The sequence below is a fragment of the Erpetoichthys calabaricus genome, chromosome 5, assembly GCF_900747795.2.
Source record: "Erpetoichthys calabaricus chromosome 5, fErpCal1.3, whole genome shotgun sequence".
Taxonomy (NCBI): Eukaryota; Metazoa; Chordata; class Cladistia; order Polypteriformes; family Polypteridae; genus Erpetoichthys; species Erpetoichthys calabaricus.
The window spans coordinates 82,907,105-82,920,414 of NC_041398.2; the positions used below are offsets into that span (position 1 = coordinate 82,907,105).

Here is a 13,310-nt window from a genome sequence, read left to right on the forward strand (position 1 = left end):
TCACACAGGGAGGACCCGGGAAGCGAACCCAGGTCCCCAGGTCTCCCAACTGCGAGGCAGCAGCGCTACCCACTGTGTCACCGTGCTGCCCCAAGTGAAAATATAATAGTAAATTAAAAAATAAATAAAAAAAAAAGAATCACTGAGATGGTTAAAAGATCACCCCCCTATGTCAGTACTTTCAGAAACCTACTTTTGCTTTGATTATAGCCATGAGTGTGTTGGGATACTTCTCAACCGTCTTTGCAAATCTAGACTGCAATATTTTCCCACTCTTCTTTACAGAACTGTTCAAGCTCAGTCAAATTGGGTGGTGACTGTTGGTAGACTGCAGTCTTCAAGTCATGCCATAAATTTTCAATAATGTTTAAGTCTGGGCTCTGACTAGGCCATGCAAGGTCATTCACCTTTTATCTTTAAGCCACCATGTGGTCAATTTTGCTGTGTGCTTCGGGTTATTGTCATGTTGGAAGGTGAACCTTATTCCCATTGACAACTTTCTGGCTGAGGGCAGCAGGTTTTCCTCAAGAATTTGATGGCATTTTGCCCCATCCATTTTTCCTTCTTTCTTGACAAGTGCTCCAGTCCCTGCTTCTTAGAAACACCTCCACAACAGGATGCTACCACCTCCATGCTTTACTGTAGGTATGGTGTTCTTTGGACAGTTAACTGTATTGGCTTCCAAACCAATGCAATCTCGCCTCTCTGGCTTTATCTCCCAACCGTCCACCCTGAGCTGACCCTCTAATGTACTCATTTCTAATCCTGTCCATCCTTGTCACACCCAATGCAAACTTTAATATCTTTAACTCTGCCACTCTCAAGGCTCTGTCTCCTGCTTTTTGGTCAGTGCCACTGTCTCCAACCCATATGACATAGCTGGTCTCACTACCATTATGTAGTCCTTTCCTTTCACTCTTGCTGATACCCGTCTATCACAAATCACTCCTGACACTCTTCTAAACCCTGCATGCACTCTCTTGTTTACCTCTCTTCCCCACACCCCATTACCCTGTACTGGTGATCCCAAGTAATTAAACTCATCCACCTTTGCCAACTCTATTCCCTGTATCCTCGCCATTCCACTGACCTCCCTCTCGTTCGCACATATGTATTCTGTCTTGTTCCTACTGACCTTCATTCCTTTCCTCTTTAGAACATATCTCCACCGCTCCAGGTTCTCTTCAACCTGCTCCCTGCTCTCTCTACAGATTACAATGCTATCCACAAACATCATAGTCAACGGAGACTCCTGTCTAATCTCATCTGTCAACCTATCCATCACCATTGCAAATAAGAAGGGCTCAGAACTGATGTAATCCCACCTCTACCTTTAATGCATCTGTCACTCCTACTGCAGACTTCACCACTGTCACACTTTCCACATACATATCCTGTGCCACTCTTACTTACTTCTCTGCCAATCCTGACTTCCTCATACAGTACCACTCTGTCATACATTTTCTCTAAGTCAACAAAGATACAATACAACTCCTTCTCAATACTTCTCCATCAACACCCCAAGAGCAAACAACACATCTGTAGTGCTTTTTCCTGGCACGAAACCATATTTCCACTCCCTAATCATCACCTTCCTTCTTTACCTAGCTTCCACTACTCTTTCCCATAACTTAATGTTTGCCTCATCAGTTTTATCCCTCGGTAGTTACTGTAGTCCTGTAAAAAAATTGATACGAGTACACTTCTTTTTTCTCCTTAGGCATCCTGTCATTTTCCAAGATCTCGTTAAACAACCTGGTTAAAAACTCCACTGCCATCTCTCCTAAACACCTTCATGCTTCCACACATTCTTTCTATTCTTCATCCTATTCATAGCTGTCCTTACTTCCTCCTTGCTAATCCGTTGTACTTCCTTATTCACATCATCCATCCTTCTCTTTATCTCATTCTCTTCATCAGCCTCTCAGTACTCTTACACAGTACAAATAGCTCAGGTTGTAGCATTTTGGGTGGAGCCTATGGGTACCCTGTCTTTTTTTCCTTAACCTAACCTGCTACACTTCTTTCCCAGCTCGGTTCCTCTATCTCTGTCAATCGATATAGGTCCTTTTCACCCTCCTTAGTGTCCAACCTTTCATAGCCTTCGCCACCTCGCTCTTCACCTTGTACCTTATCTCCTTGTACTCCAGTCTAGTTTCTGCATCTCTCTGACTATCTCACTTCTTCTTTGCCAACCTCTTCCTTTTTACTTCCCCATTCCACCACCAGGTTTCTTTGTTCTCCTTCCTCTGTCCAGATGTCACACCAAGCACCCTTCTGTCTCTCTTACCACTTCTGCTGTAGTCGCCCAGCTATGTGGTAACTCTTCACTGACACCCAGTGCCTGTCTTACCTCTTCCGTGAACTCAACCTTACAGTCTTCTCTTTTCAACTTCCACCATTAGATCCATGGCCCTGCCCTCACTCTCCTGCTCTTCTTGATATCCAACATTTTCCTACAGATGACCATCCTATGCTGCCTAACTACGCTTTCCCCTCCCACCACTTTGTATTTTACAATCTCCTTTAGACTGACCCTCCTGCATAGGATATAATCTACCTGTGTGCGTCTTCCTCCTCTCTTGTACGTCACTCTATGTTCTTCCTTTTCTTAAAATATGTTTTTACCATAGCCATGTCCATCATTTTCACAGAATCCACTACCATCTGACCTTTTGCATCTCTGTCCTTGACACCACACCTATCCATCACCTCCTCATCTCCTCTGTTCCCTTCACCAAAATGTCTATTGAAATCCACGTTGATCACCACTCTCTGTCCTTTGGGAACACTGTCTATCACTTTATCCAACTCTTCCAATCTTCTTTCTCATCCATCGCACACCCAACTTGCAGGGCATATGTGCTAACAACATTCATCATCACACCTTCAGTTTCTGTCTTCATAATCGTCACTCTGTCCGACATTCTTTTCACCTCCAAACAACTCTTGACAAACTGTTCCTTCAGGATAACCCCTAACCCATTTCTCCTCCCATCCACACCATGGTAGAACAGTTTGAACCTGCCTCCAATGCACCTGGCCTTGCTCCCCTTCCACCTGGTCTCTTGCACACACAATATATCAACCTTCCTTGTCTCCATCATATCATATCAGCTAACTCTCTCCCTTTACCAGTCATACTGGCAACATTCAAAGTTCCTACCTTCACTTCCATTCTTTTTACCTTCCTCTCCTCTTTCTGTCTCTGGACACACTTCCCCCCTTTCTTCTTCTTCTTCAGCCAACAGTAGCCCAATTCTGCCATCACCCTGTTTGCTAACAGTACTGATGGCAGCTGTTGTTATCCTGGGCCTAGACCGATCCAGTATGGAAATCGTAGTCCACATATTATTCTGGCAAAAGTTTACACTGGATGCCCTTCTTGACGCAACCCTTCCTATTTATCAGGGCTTGGGACCAGCATGAAGAAACACTCACTGTGTCTGGGTTACTGTTCATATCCAGTTTCAAACATACTTATTCCAAATTGGGCTTGCAGTATGATTAGCATATAGCCAAGTAGCACAGGGTGCAATGCAGAGAACAGCGCTGAACTACAAAAAAAAGCCTTTATCTAAATACACTTAATTTTCACACTCATATCTTTCACAGGTCCACGTACTTTCGTACCCCTCCCAACCTTGAACCATATACAAATATGGATGCTTTCCCGTCTCATTATCATACATATAAATGAATGCACACTGGTCTACAAAGGCAGCCTGCATCCTACATTAACTAATGCTGCCATGTACCCTTGAGCCGGCACTGACAAAAAGGTTATGGCATTGAAAACAGAATGCATTTAGCTTGCTTTTAATTTCTCAGTTTTTGCTATCTGAAACAGCAGAGTGTCTGTAATGTCTTAGTGAAGCCTCAGATGATTGATCCAGAGGTATTGTTCTAACCATAGGCAGAATTGTAATATATTGGGCTAATCCCTCATTAGATATAACTGTTGCAGTGTCAGATATTTTTACAATCTTAGAACATTACTTTTCTAAAAATTAATGAATAAATTGTATAAAAATACTCTTTTATTTATAACAGTTCCTTTGGCCACAAGCAAGCAAATACCACTTGCCTCCATTTAGTAAAAGCTAGTTAATGCAGAACTACATGATATAAATTTACAAAATATGTATGTGTGTCTTTAGGTTGAGATAAATAAAGCAACTGGGAATTCACTGACTACAGAGAATTCCATTTCATCATAGTGTATGTAGCAGTAATTCTTCTCACATTGCAAAGAAAGTCTTAACTCTCCTGATTGAATACTTGTTAGATTAAGTTCACAATTTGGTTACCAGGCATGCTTTACCTAGACCTTCTATCTATGTCAACTGTATTGTCATTTAGTGGTAGAATCATAAATTATAATTGTTAATGAATTTTATATTCTAAGGTAACCTTGGATCTTCAGAATAATAATGAAAAGTTCAGTAGCTTTCTGCGTGCAGCTTTAGATGTCCTGTCTCAGCTACTGGAGCTTGCAACCCTACAGGATATTGGAAAGGTAGGAAAGTGTATACGAATATTTCAAGTCTTTTTTGCTATTTTTATTAGTTTTAATTGATCTTTTTTATATAACATCTTTCATAGAAAGCAACTTAATATAAAGCATCAGAAAGACAAAAAAGTGCACTAACATGCAACACATGAGTTTCAAAATATCTTGTCAAGTTTTAAAACCAAAACATGACCAGTGTTAATGTGCAGAAGTCTCTTTTAAAATGGTATGTGTGCAATAAAAACACTTATTATGTAATAGTTAAAACCACTTTATTCCTAATTCTCACTAAATAATAATATATTTAGTAATAGTATAGTTTACTGTCTTGCTATTATCATTGTATAATGACTTGCTTTGTAATAAGGATTGTATGCAAAAAGAATTTTGATTAAGAGTTTTATTATTTAACACTTTATATAATGAAAACAAGAATGCTAATTTAATTGTTAACATTTTTAATGTGTACTGCCTGTTTTATTTGCAATTTCATTTTAATTATTGTTTATGGATTAGAATTATGACTATTTTTGGAATTATTTTCTTCTTAATGACTTTTAGCCTTTTCAAAATTGGAAGTCATAGTGTTGAGTAGTAGAGCCTAATTCCAGGGTTAGTTCCTGCCTACAGGTGCTGCTGATAGGGATTATGTGAGACCAAAACCTTTTTAGAAATAAGCAAGTTTAGAACATTTAATTATTTTTGTCTGTGCTTTCATAGATAATGTAGGTGCCATGCTCATTTTGCTTCACTACAGCTAATTTTTTAAATTAAGAAAGTTATTAAAATTCACCTATTTTAATTATTTGATTATTCATATGTTCTTTAGTGTGTAGAGGAAATCCTTGGGTACCTGAAGTCATGTTTTTGTAGGGAGCCTACAATGGCTACAGTCTGCGTACAACAAGTAAGTTGAATATTCCCCTTGATTTTTTGGGCTATTGTTAAGTCGTATTGATTGTTTTTAAGATTGTTTTGAATAATCTAAACATCCTACTAGTAAAATACAGTATTAAAAATTATCTTAAAAATGCAGACATTCAACCTTAGAATTTAAATAGAAAAGTTAGGGGTTATTTGTAAATACAAACTCTATGTTGGTTTCCAAATGCATTTTATATCAGCATTCTAACATGGGCAGGTGACCGCAGAGTAATGCGTAACAGTGAATTTCTCTGTCTTATTGAAAATAATGCATTTTTATAGCAGTAAATTTGTGTGAATTGTCAGAAGAGAGACAAATTTTAGTTTACAAGAACTGTTTGCATTGTTATGTGTAAATATTAAATGTGTCACCATTTAATTGTTTAATGCAGGCAGCATCAAATTAGGGAGAAGTAAAACAGCATTGAATATAATCTTTTACAAAGATATTTGAAACCAATAATAAAGCTTCAAACTTAATGATATCAGAGACATGTTTAGTTTGTGTGTATGTATATATATATATATATATATATATATATATATAATCTATACACTGCTCAAAAAAATTAAAGGAACACTTTGAAAACGCATCAGATCTTAATGGGGAAAAAAATCATGCAGGATATCTACAGTGGTGTGAAAAACTATTTGCCCCCTTCCTGATTTCTTATTCTTTTGCATGTTTGTCACACAAAATGTTTCTGATCATCAAACACATTTAACCATTAGTCAAATATAACACAAGTAAACACAAAATGCAGTTTGTAAATGGTGGTTTTTATTATTTAGGGAGAAAAAAAAATCCAAACCTACATGGCCCTGTGTGAAAAAGTAATTGCCCCCTGAACCTAATAACTGGTTGGGCCACCCTTAGCAGCAATAACTGCAATCAAGCGTTTGCGATAACTTGCAATGAGTCTTTTACAGCGCTCTGGAGGAATTTGGCCCACTCATCTTTGCAAAATTGTTGTAATTCAGCTTTATTTGAGGGTTTTCTAGCATGAACCGCCTTTTTTAAGGTCATGCCATAGCATCTCAATTGGATTCAGGTCAGGACTTTGACTAGGCCACTCCAAAGTCTTCATTTTGTTTTTCTTCAGCCATTCAGAGGTGGATTTGCTGGTGTGTTTTGGGTCATTGTCCTGTTGCAGCACCCAAGATCGCTTCAGCTTGAGTTGACGAACAGATGGCCGGACATTCTCCTTCAGGATTTTTTGGTAGACAGTAGAATTCATGGTTCCATCTATCACAGCAAGCCTTCCAGGTCCTGAAGCAGCAAAACAACCCCAGACCATCACACTACCACCACCATATTTTACTGTTGGTATGATGTTCTTTTTCTGAAATGCTGTGTTCCTTTTACGCCAGATGTAACGGGACATTTGCCTTCCAAAAAGTTCAACTTTTGTCTCATCAGTCCACAAGGTATTTTCCCAAAAGTCTTGGCAATCATTGAGATGTTTCTTAGCAAAATTGAGACGAGCCCTAATGTTCTTTTTGCTTAACAGTGGTTTGCGTCTTGGACATCTGCCATGCAGGGCGTTTTTGCCCAGTCTCTTTCTTATGGTGGAGTCGTGAACACTGACCTTAATTGAGGCAAGTGAGGCCTGCAGTTCTTTAGACGTTGTCCTGGGGTCTTTTGTGACCTCTCAGATGAGTCGTCTCTGCGCTCTTGGGGTAATTTTGGTCGGCCGGCCACTCCTGGGAAGGTTCACCACTGTTCCATGTTTTTGCCATTTGTGGATAATGGCTCTCACTGTGGTTCGCTGGAGTCCCAAAGCTTTAGAAATGGCTTTATAACCTTTACCAGACTGATAGATCTCAATTACTTCTGTTCTCATTTGTTCCTGAATTTCTTTGGATCTTGGCATGATGTCTAGCTTTTGAGGTGCTTTTGGTCTACTTCTCTGTGTCAGGCAGCTCCTATTTAAGTGATTTCTTGATTGAAACAGGTGTGGCAGTAATCAGGCCTGGGGGTGGCTACGGAAATTGAACTCAGGTGTGATACACCACAGTTAGGTTATTTTTTAACAAGGGGGCAATTACTTTTTCACACAGGGCCATGTAGGTTTGGATTTTTTTTCTCCCTAAATAATAAAAACCATCATTTAAAAACTGCATTTTGTGTTTACTTGTGTTATATTTGACTAATGGTTAAATGTGTTTGATGATCAGAAACATTTTGTGTGACAAACATGCAAAAGAATAAGAAATCAGGAAGGGGGCAAATAGTTTTTCACACCACTGTATACTGATATACTGGGTAATGTGTTAGGAACGAAAGAGTGGCACATCGTTTGATGGAAATGAAAATGATCATACTACAGAGGGCTGAATTCAAAGACACCCCGAAAATCTAAGTGAAAAGATGATGTGCCGAAATTTTATTGTAGCAACTCAAAGTCGTACTCTGTAGTTTGTATGACCCCCACGTGCTTGTATGCATGCCTGACAATGTCGGGGCATGCTCCTAATGAGACAATGAATGGTGTCCTGTATGATCTTCTCCCAGATCTGGACCAGGGCATCACTGAGCTCCTGGGCAGTCTGAGGTGCAACCTAGCGGATGGACTGAAACATATGTCCCAGAGGTATTCCATTGGATTTAGGTCAGGTGAGTGTGGGGGCCAGTCAGTGGTATCAATTCCTTCATCCTCCAGGAATTGCCTGCATACTTTCGACACATGAGGCCAGGCATTGTTGTGCACCAGGAGGCACCCAGGACCCAACGCACCAGTATAGGGTCTGACAAAGGGCCCAAGAATTTCATCACGATACCTAATGGCAGTCAAGGTGCCGTTTTCTAGCCTGTAGAGGTCTGTGCATCCTGGAGAAGTTGTATTACCTGTGCAACCTCTGTAGAGTCCAGGTATTGCCTCATGCTACCAGTAGTGACACTAACCTTAGCCAAATGCAAAACTAGTGAAAAAACAGTCAGAAAAGATTAGGAGGGAGGGATGTCAGTGGCCTCCACATGTTAAACCATTCCTGTTTTGGGGGTCGTCCCATTGTTGCCCCTCTAGTGCACCTGTTATTAATTTCATTAACAGCAACGCAGCTGAAACTGATTAACAACCCCCTCTGCTTCTTAACTGACCAGATCAATATCCCAGAAGTTTAATTGACTTGATGCTATAATCTGATTAAATATTGTTCCTTTAATTTTTTTTAGCAGTATATATGTATAAGTAATATAAAAAAGTCCCTCATATGAATGTTCAGTGGGTGTACTGAAAGGAATCTAACCAAGGATATTAAAGAGAGAAGTATATGGTGGCTTTGTATGAGGCCAGGCCAGAAAAACACCTTGGCTATATTGAGCAACACATAGTTGCCAGTCAGTCAGTCCAAGTCAGACATATTAGGACCATGCTGCCCTTTTGAGAGTGAGTACTGGGGATATAAAAAATGGGCTATTAATTATCCTACTACCTATTAGGTGGCAGCACAATGTCCCTGATTACACTGTGATATATATATATGTGTATATATATGTAAGTATATATATATATATATATATATATAAGTTGTAGCAGTAGAGGCCTTTGTCCACCTCTTCAACCCTCAGGTACCACTCCAAACACCAGATGAAAGTACAATAACTATTTATTTTGTACTCACGTGCACAAAGCACCCTCCACTCCACACTACTCATATACTTAATCAAACACTAATCACAAACCAATCCTCCTCGCCCAGACACTTCGCCACCCTACCTCCCAGCTCAGCTCAATGTCTGGGCTTTCCCATAGTTCTTTTATACACCCTGACCCGGAGGTGTTCCTGCCCAACAGTCCACAGTTCCTTATTCCTTCCGGGTCAGGGTAAACAGTCCTTTACTTCACCCCGGGAGCACGTCGTTTCTTCCTGTCATGTGACCATGACGTACTCCCAGGTTATAGGGCACATAAGAGCCCACGAGCCCCCCTACAGTGACTCCTGGTGGCCCCCAAGGTATCCAGCAGGGCTGTGTGTAGAAACTACAAAGTCCATGAGGCCCTGCTGGAACTCGGGGCACGTTTATGCTGTCCGGAGAGCTCCTCCTGGCGGCCTGGGGGTGAGAGCCGGAGTAAGAAGCCGGCAATCCACCACAGTTCCCTCCCCTTAGCGAAGCCAACTGGGCCGGAGCGTCCAGCCCCGCGAGGGACGTCCTCCTCCAGGAGGACGCGTCAGTCGGGCCTCGGCCGTGTCGTCTAGACCACCCAGAGAACCTAGGGGGAACGGTGTATCGTCTGTCCCTCCATTCCCCTGTCCTCCGAGGACAACTAAGCCAAACGTGGCCAGGCTGATGGCAGTAGTAACAACGCCTTCGTCCTCCCGGTTGTCTTCTTCCTTGGGACCTGAAACATCTTGGGAATTCTGTTAGCTCCACCCTTTCCTCCGCTAAGGAGGGGTTTACGGCCGCTTTGCTGCTCTCTGCCCCTTTCTCCACCTTGTCAGGAGACCCACGTTTTATTTTGGGGATCTCCTGCTTATTCTGGGGCTTGTGCTCAGCTTGAGGCTCTCTATGGAAAAGAGAGCCTCTTTGCTGTTTGCACGCCCGTTGTCCTATGTTGTTTCGGAGGCGGTGTCATTAGCACCGCATCACTCCAGGTAACAGCACTGTTTAGCTGTACCAGGGAGATCGGCACTTCCCCCGCCCCTCCAGTAACCAGCGACAACTCCCTCATCACATGGGTCGGGGTCTTGAGGTCCGGAGCACTTCTGAAGGCCGCGTCACACGCATGCCCCGCCTCGTCCGATCCTCCCCCCGGCCACTCGGTTATCGTGCCACGCTCAATTGTCAGGCACACAGCGCTTTGGCACCCGCTACTTATTAATCGCGGTGCCAGATCGCACTGTGTCCCTTTATTATGTTTGGTACGGCTTGGGCTTACCTGTACCGCTGCATCACGCGAGACCGGGGCTTCTCGGCCTAACCGCCGCAGGTACTCCTGAAGACTTATCAGCTGCGCTTTGACTGTAGCTCCCAGCTCCTCTACTCATTTCCTCAAGTCCTCGATTCCCTGAAAGAAACCGAGTACGGGCTCGAGCACCTCCTCGAGATCCCGCACAGCCATATAGTTATTTAGTTCGGCCAGAGGTAATGTTGCTTCCGCGTTCTTCTTACCTGCCGGCCGGGAGCCAATGAACACGTCCGCTTCTGACACGTGCCCTGCTAGGCTTCGCAGAGGCTTCTGGGAAATGGAGTCCTTAGAGGGACGGCTGGCTACTCCGAGCCGACTGAGATCTGCCTTTTTTCCTTTAACGGCAGACCCTTCAGTCACATCCCGCCCCTCTTTGCCTTTATTTAATTGCGGCGCTGCTTCGCTCGCCTCCCCCTTCCCTTTCAGGGAGCTCGGATTCGTCAGGGAACGAATGACCTCACCTAAGGACCCGAACTGACTTTCTTCCCGGCATCCATCGCGCGAGGTCACATGGCCGCTTTCCTCGAATGGGCTGACTGCTTCCCAACTCTTAGCCTGTATTGCCTTCTGGGTATCGCGGCCATCTTGGGGAGGTATGAGGCAGGCATCCGACGCACCGTCCGCTCTCTGGAGGTATGTTTCTGCAAAACAGGAATAAAATATGCCTGAAACTTCGGGCGTTTTCCCGGCACATACCTCCAGACATGGTAGCGGTGTTCCCAATCCGTTTAGGGATTCCGGCGCGGCCGATGGCTGACAGCGTTCCTGCTGTTGCTTTCTTCGGGCTTCTTCAGCTATTATCAGCTCTCGGTCCTCCTCACACCCAGTCAGGCGAGTCCAGGCCAACTCGGCAGCTGTCATATTCTTCACCCAGTCGGGACTGCCCTTCTTCTTTCCCGATTTCTTCCCCATCACGGTTCGAAGGAGCACAAGGCTTACTAATGCAGCGCTCTCTGCAGTGGGGTTTGGTTGCACCTCCGTGTGTTCCAGAAGGACCTTCTCAGGGTTGTCTGCCCACACAAAATTTGTTTCAAATGCTGGTTCCGGTCCAATTGGACGGACCGGGATCCTGCCGACTACGCCAATGTAGCAGTAGAGGCCTTTGTCCACCTCTTCAACCCTCAGGTACCACTCCAAACACTAGATGAAAGTACAATAACTATTTATTTTGTACTCGCGTGCACAAAGCACCCTCCACTCCACACTACTCATATACTTAATCAAACACTAATCACAAACCAATCCTCCTCGCCCAGACACTTCGCCACCCTACCTCCCAGCTCAGCTTAATGTCTGGGCTTTCCCATAGTCCTTTTATACACCCTGACCCGGAGGTGTTCCTGCCCAACAGTCCATAGTTCCTTATTCCTTCCGGGTCAGGGTAAACGGTCCTTTTCTTCACCCCGGGAGCACGTCGTTTCTTCCTGTCACGTGACCATGACGTACTCCCAGGTTATAGGGCACATAAGAGCCCACGAGCCCCCCTACAGCGACTCCTGGTGGCCCCCAAGGTATCCAGCAGGGCTGTGTGTAGAAACTACAAAGTCCATGAGGCCCTGCTGGAACTCGGGGCACGTTTATGCTGTCCGGAGAGCTCCTCCTGGCGGCCTGGGGGTGAGGGCCGGAGTAAGAAGCCGGCAATCCACCACAATGTGCAGCGCCCTCCACAATTATTGGCACCCCTGGTTAAGATGTGTTCTCAGGCTTCTAATAAATTACTTTTTTTTTCTTTTCCAAAAATATAGGCTTACAACACAAAAAAGAGAAAAATCCAACCTTTAATTGTAGTACATTCATTCATTGGGATAAATAATCCCACATGTAAGAAATACAGTGATCCCTCGCTATATCGCGCTTCGCCTTTCGCGGCTTCACTCCATCGCGGATTTTATATGTAAGCATATTTAAATATATATCGCGGATTTTTCGCTGCTTCGCGGGTTTCTGCGGACAATGGGTCTTTTAATTTCTGGCACATGCTTCCCCAGTTGGTTTGCCCAGTTGATTTCATACAAGGGACGCTATTGGCAGATGGCTGAGAAGCTACCCAGCTTACTTTCTCTCTCTCTCTCTCTTGCGCTGACGTAGGGGGGTGTGAGCAGGGGGGCTGTGTGCAGCTGCTTCCTGAAGGACATGCTGCACGGTGCTTCGCATACTTAAAAGCTCAAAGGGCACGTATTGATTTTTGACTTTGTTTTTCTGTGGCTCTCTCTCTGTCTCTTCCTGCTCCTGACAGAGGGGGTGTGAGCTGCCGCCTTCAACAGCTTTGTACCGGCGGTGCTTCGCATACTTAAAAGCCAAAAAGCCCTATTGATTTTTTTTTTGACTGCTTGCTTTGCACTCCTTTGAAAAGGAAGATATGTTTGCATTCTTTTAATTGTGAGACAGAACTGTCATCTCTGTCTTGTCATGGAGCACAGTTTAAACTTTTGAAAAAGAGACAAATGTTTGTTTGCAGTGTTTGAATAACGTTCCTGTCTCTCTACAACCTCCTGTGTTTCTGCGCAAATCTGTGACCCAAGCATGACATTCTAAAAATAACCATATAAACATATGGTTTCTACTTCGCGGATTTTCCTATTTCGCGGGTGGCTCTGGAACGCAACCCCCGCGATGGAGGAGGGATTACTGTACATTTTTTACATGAAATCACGTGTGCCACAATTATTGACATCCCTAACAATTCCTATAAAATAAATGTAATTGAAGCATTTTTGTAATTTCTAGTTTAGTTTTTAAAGTTGATCAGAGTAAATTGGAACTTTTAATTAGTAAATTAATGACCTCCTGTGTCCCTGGGGTATAAATATGACATGACACAGAGTCCTATTGCTCTTAGCCACTCTTCAACATGGGAAAGACAGAGAACATGCCATTCAAGTAAGGCAGATGTTTGACGACCTTCATAAGTCAGGTAAATGGCTACAAGAAAATAGCTACTCACCTAAACCTGCCTGTATCTA

At 43.3% G+C, this 13,310-nt stretch overlaps 1 protein-coding gene across 4 annotated transcripts in view; it reads left to right on the plus strand.

The window, feature by feature from the left end:
* Positions 1-13,310, plus strand: part of htt (huntingtin) — a 242,530-nt gene that overhangs the window by 123,274 nt on the left and 105,946 nt on the right. For all 4 annotated transcript variants that reach the window (XM_051928233.1, XM_028801715.2, XM_051928234.1 and 1 more), the window contains 2 exons: positions 4,409-4,519; positions 5,343-5,420. In XM_051928233.1, coding sequence (XP_051784193.1) covers positions 4,409-4,519; positions 5,343-5,420 — 189 coding nt within the window. The remainder of the gene's footprint in view (positions 1-4,408; positions 4,520-5,342; positions 5,421-13,310) is intronic.